This window comes from Hippocampus comes, unplaced genomic scaffold (genome assembly GCF_001891065.2).
Source record: "Hippocampus comes isolate QL1 unplaced genomic scaffold, H_comes_QL1_v1.1 scaffold299, whole genome shotgun sequence".
In the NCBI taxonomy this organism is placed as follows: domain Eukaryota; kingdom Metazoa; phylum Chordata; class Actinopteri; order Syngnathiformes; family Syngnathidae; genus Hippocampus; species Hippocampus comes.
Window position 1 is genome coordinate 172386 of NW_017805694.1, and position 15206 is coordinate 187591.

Here is a 15206-nt window from a genome sequence, read left to right on the forward strand (position 1 = left end):
CGGATCGTAACAGAGGCGACAGAAGAAGAAAAAAAGACACGGCTGGGATGAAAATGAATCCCCCCCCCATCAGGGTGAAATTACGGGGAGGGGGTTCCACCAAAATCCGTCACTGGAGCAGATCGAAAATAGTGTCCGTAACATTGATTGCGTCAAATGTTTGCAGTTTTCTTTCTTCGGCCGCATCGTCTGCTGAGCTAACGTCGCTCCTCTGCGCGCTCCGGCTGATGCCGTTCACGCGGAGCTGTCAAAACGACGCACACCTGAAGCTTGCTCGCCCCTTTAGCGCATCTCCCAGCCTTTTTTTTTTTTTGCGACTCACGCACGGGCGCGCCGTACCGCCGCGCAACCTCGCGCTACGTCACGCACCCGCCAGCCGGCCGGCCGGGCCCGCGTGAGGCCCGCCCGCGAGAGAGCGACAACAAATGCGCCTCGGAAGACGTTTGTTTGCACGCTCCATTCGGACGATCGATCCACTGATCCGAGCGGCACTTGATGGCGCCTCGTGCCGTCGGAGCGTTCGCCGCGCGCATTACGGTCACATCCGCAGCGGAGGAGAGACGAGCACGTACCTTGAAACTCTTCCTCGTCTTCGTCGTCGTCTTCTTGTTCTTCTCCGTTCTCCGAGTCGATCTGCATGGCCTCGTCGAGGAAGTTGACGGCCTTGCCGCAGCCGGCGGCCCTCGGCGGCGACGGCGGCTCCCCCCCTCCATCGTCGTCCCCATCCCGGCCCAAGAGCGCCCGGCGGCGGTTGCTGCTGCTGCTGCTGCTGCGGCGGCGGCTCTCGCGGTCCTTGAGGCGGGTGAAGTACTGCAGGGCGAAGTCGAGAAGGTCCCCCGGCTGGTTCCTCAGCACTTCCACGGTGAAGCTCTGCAACAGCTCCGTCAGGCCCGCGGGGATTTCTATACTCATTCCTGTTGGGCGTCGAGAAGGGCTCGAGGGACAACGGCGGCGGCGGCGGCGGCGATGGCGGCGACGACGACGACGACGACGACGACGACGACCGCAGCAGCAGCAGCAGCAAGACTTGAGAGGGCTGTCAGAGATGCGCTTTTTGCTCGAGAAAACGCCTCCTGGGCCCGAGCGGCATCATCACCATCCCTCGCCTTCTCCTTCCTCTGACGACGACGGCCGTACAGGAAACCCACGCATGTGACCCGCGTTTCCATGGCAACGCCCCATCCAATGACCGCGGACGAGCCGCGGAGCTCCTCTTCCTTCTGGCGCAAACCAAATACCGGACACGGAAAGAGACAAAGTCAACATTTGGGACCAAACGGTGCGTCGCCGAAACGAACGAATGTGCACGTCGTACGCTGCTTTCCATCAAGAACACAAAGGCTCGCCTCACATTTACCAAAAGATATCTTGATGATGCTCGAGACTTTTGGACTGAGGAGTCCAAAATGGAACGTTTTGCAAGCTGCGCGGCCCGTTACGTATGCCTGGGGGTAAAAACGGCACCGCGTTTGATCGATCCAAAGAAGAGGATGCCAACCGTGAAGCGGGCTCCAATATGGCGGAGTTGACGAGCGGGCCACGATTCCTCCACAAACGCTTGATTTCAGGTCGTTGCAAAAGCCGTTACTCGGTTCAGGGGGTAAATACTTTCTCACATACGCGCAGGTAGGTTGGGATTTTTCTTTTATATGCCTCAATAAATTGAATGCTCACTCACAGACTGCGTTTTGTATTTCCGCGGGTTGTCTCTGGGTGGGAGTAAATTTGAACAACCAAAACCTGGGTGTGATCCATATGCAAAGAACACAAATCAGCACATGCGCATACACAATTGTCCAAAGGAAGCCCGACGGTTTTGTGTTTCCAGAGTACAGTACCTTCTACCTTCCTGCACTTCCACTCGCTGTGTGCATGGACACTTTGGGCGGAATCGTCGGACCTCCAAAATCACTTTTCAGGAGATGGCACGTTTGTTCAACCAACATTTGCTCATCAAAGAGAGGAAGCCATTTTCAACAACTCGGAGTGGATCATCATTTGTGAACCTAACACGTGTGGCCTGACCAACAATAGAATCTGTGTGTGCACGTTTCAAAGTAAAAGACAAGCATCAACCTTCCTTTTCCCAGGAAACATTTATTCCATCAAGAGACAGGATCTTTCCATCAACGCGTCAGTTAAATATTAACAAATTTACAGGTGTGAGGAATGTAAAAAAACAGAAAAAAAAAAACCCCAAGCGCTCCTTCAAACAAAAACAACCCCGACCGACCCAGGACAACGAGCCACGGGAGGAGGGGAGGGGGCGCTGCTCTCAGTTGCCCGGCTTTCTTGTTCCGAGTGCTCTCCAGGTGGCCTCACAGTTCTATTTTGTCTGTCATGACCTACCAGGAAATGACCAAGGAGCGTCAAACGCAAGACTTGTTGCTGAAATGCAGCGCGCACTGCACTCTCTCTTACCACTTTGTCGTCTTCGCCATCGTCCAGGACCTCGTCGTCGTCATCCTCGTCGCCGGCGTCCTCGTTATCGTCCTCGGCCGGCTCCTCCTCTTCGGCCGGCTCCTCCTCGGGCTCCTCCTCCACCTCGAGTGAGCACAAGCACGTGTCGGCGCGCGTCGCGCTCAAAGTTGGAGTCGATGCGCGGCTACCTGCTCCTCCAGCGGGATGTTCATGCTGAGCCTCAGCATGCGTTCTATCCTGTCGCCGTACGCCTTGGTGTCGGCCAGCTGGTAGCCCGAGCGCAGGGTGGCCGTCTCGAAGAGGACGGCGGCCAGGTCCGACGCCGTCTGGTCCTCGGCGTCGTCCTAAAGCCGCAGAAACGCACACAACAATTTCACTTGCAACATTACAACACGACACTCGTGCGCTTTCTCAGGTTCATTTTGCAATCTGAGGCAGGAACCTTATTGAAAAAAAAAAAAACCAAACCAAAATGTAGTTGTGTATCTATACTGAGGACACTTTGTGTAAATGGCATTCTCAGGTGGATTTCTTCATCGGTGCACTTACGTTGACCCGCTTGAGCATCTGCTTGATGAGGGGATGCTTGGGGTTGATTTCTAACGTCTTCTTCTGACTGGCGTAGTAACTGCAAGGTCGGGCGGGGGGGAACGTTAGCAGAGGCTAACTGGCCGGCCGGCTTCCATTTGACCTTTCGGGGTGGCCAACTAACTCACTTGGTGGAAATGTCTTTGCCCGTCTGGTAAGCCTGCGCCTTCATGATCCGCTCCATGTTGCCCGACCAGCCGTACTGGCTGGCCACCAGCGCGCAGGGGGAGTTGGTCAGCCGCTGAGACAGGACCGCCTTCTCGATCTGCGCACCAATTCAAACACGTGAAATTGACCCGACGCCAGCATTCGCCCTCCTCCGTCTTTCTTTTCATGCGCCGTGTTAAATGCGTTAAGGTGAAAGGGGGGTGTCAGTCTTTTGGAGAAAAAAAAAACTATCCAGTCTATATACATAGATGCCATTACGACTATCCCAAAATGCTTTGATACTGTTGATCTTTTCTATTTGAAGATACAAAATAAATGATGAAAAGAATCGAAGGATTTCTCTTTAAAATCGAATTCTGTTTGTTGACGAGCGCCTGTATTTTGGAGGCAAAAATCATTTCCTCCACTTTGTACTGATTGATGAAGACGTCACCAAAATGATCCTCTTACTACAGTTTGGTCTTTTTTTGGTTCTGAATGTGAAGATGGGATTTGGCCGGATCGACTGAGAGGGGCCTGGGGGCCACCCCCGCAAAAAAAAAAAAAAAAACAAAACTATTTTGAGTCGGCACCTTTAACAGAAAGCTGACGAAATGAACGTGACACTCCAAACAAGATCGATGACTTGACCGACTTTTGACGCCATCTTTAAGTGAGTCTCTTGTCCTTCCATTCTTCTGTAGTTTGGACACCACCGATTTCACGTAGTTGATCGGTTCGGCAACGAGAATGATGCGAACGTTCACAAATAACCGAACCACGGGGGTGACGCAATTTTGCGCGGCGGCCGCGCCTCACGATTGCAGATTGGCGCCATCAGCTCTTCTCCCGGTCACGTTCATTTGAAGCCGTCAAGCGCTATTTTCCATGGGTCCGAACGCGCCGTGCCCATCGCAGGGCAGCCTTTGGTGCCATCTCTAGTCCAGGGTACAGTCCCGTTTGATCAAAGGGAGGTCCGAGACGTCAAAAACCTGACCTTGTCCTTGAGCGCCTTGTCCTTGAGCCAGGCGGTGAGCGGCTCGTACTCCTTCTCCTGCGCCTCGCGCTTCTCTTTGGCCTTGTCGCTCTCGTCAAACTTGACGCCCTCCTTGGCCACGTTCTGGAAGCGCTTGCCGTCAAACTCGGGCAGCGCCTGGATGCAGTACTCGTCCACGGGCTCCGTCAGGTAGATCACCTCGTAGCCCTTTTTCAGCAGCCTCTCCACGAAGGGCGACGCCTCCGCCTGGAACGCAAGGGTCGTGAGGACGGCACACCCCAGCCGCGTATTGCGCCGGAGAGGGACGGCGGACACAATAAAATGGGGAGGGCTCCGTTTGCGCGCGGGCGTACCTCCTTCCTGTTGGTGCCGGCCATAAAGTAGATCTTGTCCTGCTTCTCCTTCATGCGCTCGACGTACTGCTCCAGGCTGGCCAGCGCCGTGTCGCTGTTGGACGTTTGGAAGCGCAGCAGCTTGGCCAGGCGGGTGCGGTTGGAGTGGTCCTCGATGACGCCCAGCTTGATGTTGGTGCCAAACTCCTTCCAGAACTTGTCGTCGTAGTGCTCCTCGGCGATCTTCTTGATCATGTCCAGCGTTTTGCGCACCAGCTTTTTGCGGATCACCTGAGCGCAAGGGAGAAAACCCCAAATGAGCTCCGTGTCTTTCGAAATTTTACTTACAATTTCTCTCCAATATTCACCGCTTCTTTTTTTTAACATTGTCAAAAAAAATATATTGGTGTAAAGCAACGGGGCCGCGGAAGGAGAAATGTCAGGATTTGCAATGGATTCACCTTGAGCAGTTTGTGCTGCTGCAGAGTCTCTCGGGACACGTTCAGGGGAAGGTCATCAGAGTCAACCTGATTAAAAAGAAAAACAAGGGGAATTAAAAAAAAGAATTTTTTTTCAAGCCTTCCGGCATAAAAGGCGAAATGAGCACTCACCACTCCCTTGACAAAGTTGAGATATTTGGGCATCATGTCGTTGAAGTCGTCCGTGATGAAAACCCGCCGGACGAAAAGCTGCGACGACACAACGCGCATCAGCGGTCGGAAGAGACTTTGCGAATCTACAATCATGGTTTGATGAAACCAATGGGCTGTAAATAGCACAAAAAGCTCATCCATGTTTTGGGGAATCCAACCCAAAAAAGAAAGGGAACATTGTACCAAAAAAAAAAAAAAATCATATTGATAAGGAAGGAGTTTGTCAAACTAAATTCTTTGGAGCTAAGACAATAATTGAGCATAGTGACTACATCAAAGGTAACGCTTGTCCTTTGTGCCCTGTTGAGTGGCGCTATTGACCCGCAGCACTGCGACAAACGCAATAGCGGTTTTGCACAGGAGGGCGACCCGCATTGCCAACGAGACGGATGACGCGCTCGAAAATCAAACGGTGTGAAAATGCTGCAAATAGCGCTTCAAGCAAAAACAATCTCATCCTCACGTCAGACAAAAGCTCTTTTGAATCCGGGAGTCTCCATGTGATTTAAGGGGGGCTTTTTTGGGCGCTATGGTTGAGTTTACCACACGAAAAGCTGTTGACAAGGAAAGAAAAGGAGCCGCGTTTCTGTTGGAGTGAAATAGTGGAGCGGCAAGGTCACCTTGAGCTTTTGACGTTTGGAAAGAATGATTTGTTGATTTTTCACCTTTGCACACAAGGTCACATGGATAGTATTTGGGGGGGGGAAAAAAAAAAAAAAAAAAAAAAAAAAAACAGAACCAGGAGGGGGGCAACTACCTTTTAACAGCACTGCATTATCTTTGTAAAAGGGGAAAAACACCAACAAGAAAATTGGCCAGGCTTAAATAAGCTTCAGCTTGTGCCATGACTTGCCCTCTTTTCGTTGCGCTGCGACCATCGTGCAACGCGCTGGACGAAGACGGAGGCGGTCGCAGCTTTTCCGTTTTGTCCCGCTTCACGAATGACTTTTTGTTCAGCGTATTTGAGGCCCGAAACCTTTTGGTCTGCTCTCTCTCACCTTGATGTAGTCATTCTTCTTGGAGCCGTACTCGTCAAAGAGGCCGCGGGGGGCGGCGGTGGGCACGAAGAGGATGGACTTGAAGGTGACCTCGCCCTCGGCCGTGAAGTGGATGTGCGCCAGGGGGTTCTCGCTGTCCTGTTGGGAGCCGCGCTTGTTAGGTACGCTGGCGCATTCTCGTGCAGACAATCCAGTCGGGATTGGAAACGCACGGGAGAACGCGAGATGGATTTCCAGCCGTGGCGCGGGCTCAACGGGTTACGCCGCGCGGCTATTTTTGCCGGCGTCCGTCTCACCTTGGAGAAGGTCTTGTAAAAAGCGTTGTACTCGTCGTCCTCCACCTCCTTGGCTGGTCTCTGCCAGATGGGCTTGATGTCGTTCATCAGCTCCCAGTCCCACACCGTCTTCTCGACCTGGTGATCAGAAAACAAGCCAAGGACGAGTTATTTCTCCCCGGCAAAAAAAAAAAAAAGAAAGATCGGCCTCTGCCGGTCGTGTCCAACGTGGCACCTTTTTGGTCTTGGGCTTGTCTTTGTCCTCTTCTTCCTCCTCTTCCACCTCAGCCTCATCTTCAGAGGCTTCTTTCTCGGGTTCCTCCGTCGCGTCGGCATCCTCGTCGATGGGCTCCTCCACCGTCTCGGTCTGACGGGTACAAAGACACGCGGCGGGCAAAACACAACAGTCTCAGCTGGGTCTGGCTGCTTGCCGTGAAGCCCCCCCGCAAAGAGGCTCCAAAATGCGAGCGGGTACCTTGCTGGCCCAAACGTAAATGGGGAAGTTGATGAACTGCGAGTATTTCCTGACGAGATTCTTGATGGTCTCCAGCTCCAGGTAGTCCGAGGCCTCCTCCTTCATCACCAAGCTGCCAAAGGGACTCGAGGTGAGCTAAGGGGCGCGGGCGCCGCCGGACACATTTGAACCTACGTGATGGTGGTCCCGCGGCCCAGCGTGTCCCCGCGGGGGTCCTCGATGACCGAGAACTGGTTGGAGTCCGACTCCCAGATGTGCTGCGTGCCGTTGTTGTGCTTGGAGGTGACGATCACCTTGTCGGCCACCAGGAAGGCCGAGTAGAAGCCCACGCCGAACTGGCCGATCAGCTCCGAGGTGGACTGGTCCTCGGACTGCATCTCCGTCATTTTGTTGAGGAACTCGCTGGTGCCCGACTTGGCGATGGTGCCCAGGTTCTTCACCAGCTCTTCTTTGGTCATGCCGATCCCCGTGTCGGTGATGTGGAGCACGTTCTTGTCTTTGTCCGACTGCGGGAGGAGGGGACGCGTTTAGGAGGTTTGCGCCCGCTGGCGGATCGCGGCCGCGGCACCCACGCGCACGCACTTTGATTTTGATGGTCAGCTCTTCGTTGGAGGCCAGCGCGTCGTCGTCGGTGAGCGACAACAAGCGGATCTTATCCAGGGCGTCGGAGGCGTTGGAGATCAGCTCCCTGAGGAAGATCTGAGGGCAAAATTCCCCCCAGCCCGTCGTGAGCCACAAAGCTCAAGCCCGGACGGCGCGCGCCCTCCTCAAGGCGGCCCCCGCTCACCTCCTTGTTCTTGTACAGGGAGTTGATGATGAGCTTCATCATGCGGTTGACCTCTGCCTGAAAGGCGTGCTTCTCAGACTTTTCTCGGAGTTCCTTGACCTGGGCCGCGTTCAAGCCGTCCAGCTGGATGGCTTCCTCCTCCCTGCGCGAGAAAACAAAACCGTCCCAGGTGAGTTGTCGCACACCGGCGGGCATCGGCAAAAGGGCTGCGCCCTCACAGTCCCTCCGGCGCAGTCATCGAAAAGTGTGGTCATGGGAACCTCCTTCAAATTTTGCTGCGGCCCTCTGTTGTATCCTACCAACCCAATTCCCGTGAGCTTGGGACATTATGTTGAAGGTGAACCTAGATGATAGTCTTCCGCTTTTATTGATTTAGGTTTAAAAACGCCCCCATCTTCATCGCAATTGGTTTTGTGTGATGCCACCCAAGCTAAAAGCTGTCAACTTGTCAGCAGCGTTATGGTGGATTCCGGGGGCAGGCGAATCTCCTTGCGGGGTCGACAACACGAAAGGCAGGGAGGCAAACTTCAAAAGATGACACCGAGAAATGTCCTGCTCATTCTTGGCAGTGGTGCGAAAAGGCCGCTTGTTTATATTCATATTTTAACCAATGACAGCATTTACTTGAGCGAGTCCAAACCATAATACACTGGCTCATATTAAAGTAGTGTTAGCGAAGCAGTGATACACACAAGTTAAAAAGATTTAATCACTAAATTGTCTCCGAGGGCCTCACAAGCACACAGTTTCCCCATCTTAATGACATGCCCCAATTAAAGTTCCCCGAGAGCATCCTCACACTCACACACCTGAGCAGATTTTCCAATTCATTCATTTATTTGGATTATGTTGTAAAAGGATGTACTCCGGAATTATAGCCGGGAGTATAATTAACGTGTAAACCAGTCTTTTGCAATTTTGGGGCCAAAGCACATATTTTACATGAAAAAAAAAATGCTACACTGCTTGTCACCGCTGCCCTCTTGTAGCAGGCCTTCGCTCTGCCCTCAGTCGGGTTGCCTTTCGCAAGCCATAGCTGGCACAGATGAACAAAGACATCATTTGTCATAACCAGGAAATTTGCAGAAAGTTAAAGTTGGCCAAAGCGTCTACCCCGGTATGACTATCGAGTTAGACACGTTGCTAAGGTTGGAGGGGTGCTGTCCATACTCGCACTGAGGTTCAGTTCCAAACAAGATGTTTCCTAACCTCTGAACCACCTCGTCATCGGTTTTTGAGCCATCCCTGCTTTTGCCCAGGTCCTCTTCCACGGTGCCGTCCACGTCCAGTTCATCCTCAGCCCTCACGGCGCCTAAAATTGAGGATGAAGAGACGTCACATGTTCGAGTCCCGCCGAGTGGATACAGACAACGTTAGTTTCACGGTGAGCATGCACAGGATTAGAATTGCAGCAACAAGATTTGAGCACGTAGGTGGAAAAAAACGACGACCCTCACTCAAGAGTAACACAGGAGTAAGAAAGGATCTGCCATTTCAAGCAAAAACAAACCAAAAAAAATAAAAACGTCGGCTGCAGATAACGGCAGTAACACGTTAGAAACTTCGGGAAAGCCAGGTGAATACATTCAAAGGCAACTTGGATGTGACGCCGCTATGTACAATGACTGACCGATGCTAATACGGGGCATTTGGACGAGAATTCAAACAAGGCGTGAATGAATGTCGAGCAGTGATCCAAGTAACAACGGCAAGCAAATCTAGCTTAGCGGCTAAGGCTAGCAAGTTCCCGGTCGGCGACAAACAGTATGGCTGTGTAGTTTACTCACCGAAGGCTAGCAGCCCGAGTAGAAGTCCTAAAAGGCACGCTCGCTTCATTTTGGGATTAGAGCTTGATTGTGAAGGATGCACCTCGGCCAAAAGGTGACGAGAACGCACGCCGTACCGCCGCTCCACGAGAAACTGACAATGGGCCGCCCTCGCGAACACGGTACACTTAAATGGCTCGCGCCGGACCAATGGCGGCGCACCACGCACGACCGTCGACCAATCACAGCGGAGACAACGCTGCGACGGGGACGAATCGGCGTTATCAACATAAGTCGATACCGTCGAATCGTGGCTCGTCACCATTGGCCGCCGAAAGAAAATCATCCCCCCACCGATTTACGTGTTCAATTTGATTTTTTTTTTTCATCACGCAGCAAGTGTTTTCATCTTACGTGGGTACAATAATGATAGAAATTAATGTGAAGTTAACCATTTGAAAGCGATTTAATACTTAAAGCCCTTTAATACTACTACCGCTCGTACGTAGTTCAAGGTACCATATTTCATGGGGGAATTACTGATTGACCCATACATACATTCTCGGCATTGGGTTACATCGTGTGTAAAAGTGGCAACAGGACGTGGGTTGACTTCATGTATGCCTCAGTGCAATTTGACTTCAACTATGGGACCCGGCGTTTTATAAATCCTTCCCTGCAGCCTGCACGTCGTCTAGCTCAGTGGCCCCCCAACCTTTTTTTGTGTCACGTACCAGGCGGACCGGCAACCATTTGTTTCATTGCTTTTAACTTCCTTGTTTTAGAGCACCGGCACTGACGACAGAGATAATTCAACATTTTATCTACATTTTTTTGCATTCCTTTCAGTTTTATTCAATAGTATAACAAATGCAGAATAATATAAAATAACACAGTATACAACTAACAAACGGACCAAAAAGGAATTAGAAATGCGCCTTATAATGTAGACATAATCATTTTTAAGTGATGGCCCTACATACGGCGTTTAGTATTACTGCTACTTGCAAATGGGACTGATTAAAAGATGACACGATTGATTGTTGGCGGCTAGTCGTTAACGACTAAATTGCAACCGTTTACCAGGGCACGCGCTGCAAACAAGCTTTCCTCAAGATCACTCGGGTGCTATTCTAATTTGTCACCGCTATGCTCGGACTCGGAAGTAAGTCGCTGATTGGCTGTAGGCTGTCAAACACGGAAGTGACGTTTAGGTGGCGAGTTTCGGCATTTCATCGATATATCGTATTCGTCGATATACGTAAGACAGAACTGCGCTATCAAATGTTTTTCTTATTCTGCACACCTTTATTTATGCTCGTGGCCGGAAGCGAGTCGCCGATTGGCTGTGAGCTCGCCAAGCACGGAAGTGACGTCCGCGCCCTTTCGGGTCTTGACTGTCGTCCCAGTTGGCGCTCGGTGGGGTTGAGCTACCTGCGCCTCCTGCTTGAAAGCACCGACTATGGGGCACTTGTCGGCGCCCCTGTCGTGTCTCCTGTCTCCGGGGATCGCCAGCCTGCTGCGACGTCACGTCTTGAAGGCTTCCCACCATTTCAGCGCGGTGTCCCGCCGCCGCGGCCGCGGGCGGAGTGACTTGCTTTCCCGTTCGCGCGCGTCAGCTCGGACCGACCGCGCTTCGTCTGCGTGCGGCAGCTCGGCGGACAGCTTGTGGTCTGTTTACAACCACACTAAAAGACACACGCAAGGTAGGAGCGTTGAATCAAAGTTGAAGTATTGCTTTGCTTCGAACTTGAGGGACTCTTGTGACCCAAGGACCACTTCAGTAGCCCGTGGGCCTCTTGGAAATATAGCTCAACCGTGAGAAAAAAAAAAAAAAAAACCACACACTTGGTGTCACTTCCATCTGAGCTGTATCTTTCTTGTGTTTGTTGCTATATTCTCTTTTTAATGATGCTTATAACTGGTTTGTAAATTTGCACGACCAAACCATAGCATTCGTGGTGATTGACCTCCCAATAAATTTGTTATTTCAGGAGTGTGTATGAAACTGGTAGTCCTTTGCATTCTCAGGACGAAAGAAGTAGCTGTCAGTTACCAAAAGCGTGCTGCTCCCTGCTTTCGTGCCCTTTTGCGGGATCTTATTCTAAGTGTCAAGGAACTATGTCAACTCAGTTAAGGGGATTTATGAAGACTAAAGTGGTGCTTTGCCATCTCGCGGCATCTTGGGCCAATAATGATGGTGACCAATGTTGAGAGGGTTTTTTTTTTTTTTTAATACAACGTCATTGTCGTATCTGTGCGGTCAGATGCCATGCCGTCCGTCTCCAGCGTCTCCGTGGACCCCGACAGCATCTTTGCCAACAACGAGATGAGCCTGCGGGACACCGAGGTCTACGGCTTTGACTATGACTACACGCTGGCCTTCTACTCCAGTCACCTCCACACCCTCATCTTCGACATAGCACGAGACATCCTCATCAGCAAGCACAGGGTGGGCCCGGGCGTGTGTGTGCGTGTGTGTGTATGTGCGTGTGTCCTCTCGGCAACCCGCTACAGTTGTTTTGCCCTACACCCACCCGCAAGAGGTGAAAATCTGCACTACAGAGAAGCCATCTAAAAAAAAAAAAAAAAAGCACTGCATGTCACTCCTACTCTGGCATTCCTTCACCGGCTCATATCCGAGTTCTTTTGAAGATTCTCCGATTGGTTTTCCGATCTTGAAACGGCCCGGCCTCACCTTCCCCCTGTCGGAGCTCCTCCGCCTCAGGTCTGCACGGGACCAGACGCTATTCGAGGTAGGGAGAACGATGGATGCGGAGGCTCCGAGGGGGTGGAGTCTTTAGCGTCGCCGCTCCCTGTCTTCGGAATGAACGTTGGGCAAGCCCCATCGCTGCCCATCTTTAAAAAAAAACAAACCAACTCGTCTTCAAACTCATTTCCATTCTTTGGATTTTTGACTCAGCACAAGACTTGTTTTTTTTTTTTTTCCTGCCATCTTTGTTCTTCATTTTGTATGCATTCTTTTTGTTCCACGTCCGGCACTTTGTATACAGCGCTGGTTGTTTTCAAGTGCTCCAGAAGTGCAGTTGAGTTGAGAAATGTGATCTTTCTTTCAGTATCCGGAGGGTCTGCGGGCTTATGAGTACATTCCCGATTTTGCCGTGAGGGGCCTTCACTACGATGTCCAGAAAGTAAGCGGTGTGGAAGACTTGATTTCATCTGATCCGAATGCATCCCGGCGGCATGTTTTCCGCCAGTGAACCTCGCCGTTGTCGTGCTAGGCGCTGCTGATGAAGATCGATGCCTTCCACTACATCCAGCTGGGCACCGTCTACAGGTATGAGCCGCACGCAAGGTCGGGACATCGATCAAAGCATTCGACGACTTCTGGCAAATGTACTCAAAGACATGTTGTGCATCATTTTCGAGCTTTTAAAAGTCCATTTTTTTTCATTCATATGAAAGAATGAAACCTATTTTTGACATCAAATCGAGGAGAGTACATAATGCATCGCGACAGTCAGTTGAATATGTGTATATATATATATCTCCAGACAAATGGCATTTTATGATGTAGTGAATGTAACATTTCATAAGAGCGAGATAATGATTCCTAATTTCCACCGGGTTTGTCATTACAGCAGGGCAGATGGCTACTTTTTTTGCATTTCGTGTATTCTTTGAACGTACCAAGTCTTTTTTTTGACCATGAAACTGTCATACAAAGTTATTTTAATGCAATGGACATCACTTCATTTTCTTTGAATATGCACAGACTCACATTTGAAATGGAGGCATTGTTTTGAGTTTGTACTGAGTGCGTCGCAACGGCTCAAGAAAGGGCTTGGCTGCGTCTCGGCTGCTAAGTAAGGAGGCGCCCCGTTTTTGTCCGTCTCCAGGGGTCTTCATCCGGTCCCCGACGAGGAAGTCGTCGCCATGTACGACGGCTGCCACGTCCCTCTTGAGATTATGAGCGATTTCTACGGCAAGGTAAAAGCCGTCCCGTCCGGCGCCGACGCTCGTGCCCGCGTCTGCATTCTGGTCTCTCCCGCAGAGTTCTCACGGCCAGTCCATGAAACAGTTCATGGACATCTTCTCGCTGCCGGAGATGAGCCTCCTGTCGTGCGTCAACGACTTCTTCATGAAGCACAACATCGACTACGAGCCCGTGCACCTGCACAAAGACGTCAAGGTGAAACGGCCGGCGCACTCGGTTGAATTTCGCCGTCTGGCGGGGGCGCCGCGCTAACCTTTGGGCCGGCAGCGCCGGTGCCGCCGTATTTTTTGCCCATCGACCCAGAATTGGTGCAGCCTCAGCCTACTTGCTGACGTGTAGTCGTGTGAATTGGCCGACCCCACGTTTGGCCGATGTCAAAATTGACAGTGACCGAAGATAGATTTGACTCGAGCGACTTTGTTTGCACCAAGAAGCAGCGGCTTTGCCGCCCTCTTGTGGCATTCATAGGCAGTTGCAAACCTTTTCAGCGAGGCCCTGATTCCGTGCGCATTTTTGAGACGAGGTTTGAATATACTCCTCGACCCCCACAATGAAAATCACTCAGTGTGATGTGGCCTCTGCCGTGGGCTGACTCTGTTCCCCGATGGGTTTTGTGCTGCTGCGTCTCGTGAAGGCGCATTCCGAACAGAGCCCTTCATCCACCCGAGTGTCGTTTCGCAACATGCGCGCGATACGCCGAGCAGCCGGCGGCTTCCTAATTTTGGCTGCTGAGACCACCGCGTCTAAGTATAAACGCGCCATCATTCCTTTGGCCGCGTGTGCTGCCGGCTCTAAAAAGAGAGCAGCGCTCATAGCCCGCCACTCTTCGTCCTCTGACGGAGGAGGTGCTGTCATGGCCGGGCCTTCATTCTGCGTGACACTCAATCATCTTTGATGGATTGCTGTCATTAAAAGCTCTCACTCACACACACACACACACACACACACACACACACACACACACCCACACACACACACACACACACACACACACACACACACACACACACACACACACACACACAGCGTTTCAAGAGCAATGCTGCTGACTTTTCAAGGTCGCCATTTTGACGCTTTGTCATTCCAAATCACAGGGCAGCCTGCCTACCTCAAGATACTTTTTAAGAACTCCTGCAAAAATGGAATGAATATGAAATGAAGTCTGGCGCGTTCTTTTCATTCACTAAAGCTGCACATGTCCTGATTTTTCAGCCCTTAAAAGCAAATTTGAACTCTGAGTTCAAAATTGAAACCAACCTATGTTCTGCTACCAATTACATTTAAAAAAATGGAAGAAGGTAGAACGGTCTTTAAAAAAAAAAGTGATGAAGTGAGCCCGCGCCTCGTCCGCCATCTCTTTGTGCGGCCCTGGAGTATGTTTGCCCAGACACCCACGACCATCGGTAAAGGCCCACGGCAACCATTATTCCGGCCAAAGAGCATATTGTAGCGCACGTGAAGGCTTTCGCCCCTGTGAGCGATACAGTGAGCACAAAGCGAACGTGCTTGGATCCTTGCCGAGATGGAAAGATGACGTTCGTCATCAGAATCAACGTCGGCGTAATATCGGCCAAAGGCTCAATCAGGAAAAGGCACGGCTTATTTATCAGGAAAAGGCACGGCTTATTTCCCCAACTTGGACAGAGCAGAAAAACAAGGACGCCGCCCGTGCCAATCTTCATCATCTGGGGGCGCAGGGGGAAGACGCCGGGAGGATAATCCGAGAGGGTGGACGAAAGCCGATTGTTCTGGAAGCAGCTGCCTCGTCGGACCTCTCAGCAGTAATGACAAGTACAGCACCCCCCCCCC

General features: G+C 51.5%; 3 protein-coding genes across 5 annotated transcripts in view; 1 reads left to right on the top strand and 2 right to left on the bottom strand.

Annotated features, from left to right (window-relative positions):
• prkar2b (protein kinase cAMP-dependent type II regulatory subunit beta) overlaps positions 1–1207 on the bottom strand; it is an 11124-nt gene extending 9917 nt beyond the window's left edge. The window contains exons 1-2 of one of the 2 annotated variants that reach the window (XM_019881814.1): positions 995–1207; positions 573–964 (exon numbers count right to left, since the gene is read on the bottom strand). In XM_019881814.1, coding sequence (XP_019737373.1) covers positions 573–912 — 340 coding nt within the window. In that variant the 5' untranslated portion in view covers positions 913–964; positions 995–1207. Of the gene's footprint in view, positions 1–572 lie in introns of both variants that reach the window. The other variant, XM_019881815.1, reaches the window with a different exon arrangement.
• Positions 1208–2077: 870 nt separating this feature from the next.
• Positions 2078–9613, bottom strand: hsp90b1 (heat shock protein 90, beta (grp94), member 1). Its single transcript, XM_019881813.1, has 18 exons — positions 9461–9613; positions 8883–8985; positions 7674–7815; positions 7469–7585; positions 7061–7392; positions 6887–6998; positions 6647–6778; positions 6433–6549; positions 6137–6274; positions 5097–5174; positions 4947–5012; positions 4507–4776; positions 4154–4399; positions 3138–3274; positions 2971–3049; positions 2610–2765; positions 2422–2544; positions 2078–2345 (listed from the first exon to the last, which is right to left on the bottom strand). The coding sequence occupies exons 1-18, from the start codon at positions 9507–9509 to the stop codon at positions 2319–2321; spliced, it is 2424 nt and encodes an 807-aa protein (XP_019737372.1). The 5' UTR covers positions 9510–9613; the 3' UTR covers positions 2078–2318.
• Positions 9614–10531: 918 nt separating this feature from the next.
• The window catches only part of nt5dc3 (5'-nucleotidase domain containing 3), an 8673-nt gene continuing 3998 nt past the window's right edge, over positions 10532–15206 (top strand). Inside the window, exons 1-6 of one of the 2 annotated variants that reach the window (XM_019881845.1) lie at positions 10532–11145; positions 11707–11891; positions 12517–12591; positions 12682–12737; positions 13300–13390; positions 13482–13592. In XM_019881845.1, the coding sequence (XP_019737404.1) occupies positions 10902–11145; positions 11707–11891; positions 12517–12591; positions 12682–12737; positions 13300–13390; positions 13482–13592 (762 nt within the window). In that variant the 5' untranslated portion in view covers positions 10532–10901. Of the gene's footprint in view, positions 11146–11706; positions 11892–12516; positions 12592–12681; positions 12738–13299; positions 13391–13454; positions 13593–15206 lie in introns of both variants that reach the window. The other variant, XM_019881844.1, reaches the window with a different exon arrangement.

Bases quoted from the DNA above. Each gene is read 5' to 3' on its own strand.
- hsp90b1 (XM_019881813.1), bottom strand. From the start codon at position 9,509: ATGAAGCGAGCGTGCCTTTTAGGACTTCTACTCGGGCTGCTAGCCTTC. The intron at 8,986-9,460 runs GTGAGTAAACTA...CCTCAATTTTAG, and splicing joins ACTCGGGCTGCTAGCCTTCG to GCGCCGTGAGGGCTGAGGAT. The intron at 3,275-4,153 runs GTCAGGTTTTTG...ATTGGTGCGCAG, and splicing joins ACAAGGCGCTCAAGGACAAG to ATCGAGAAGGCGGTCCTGTC.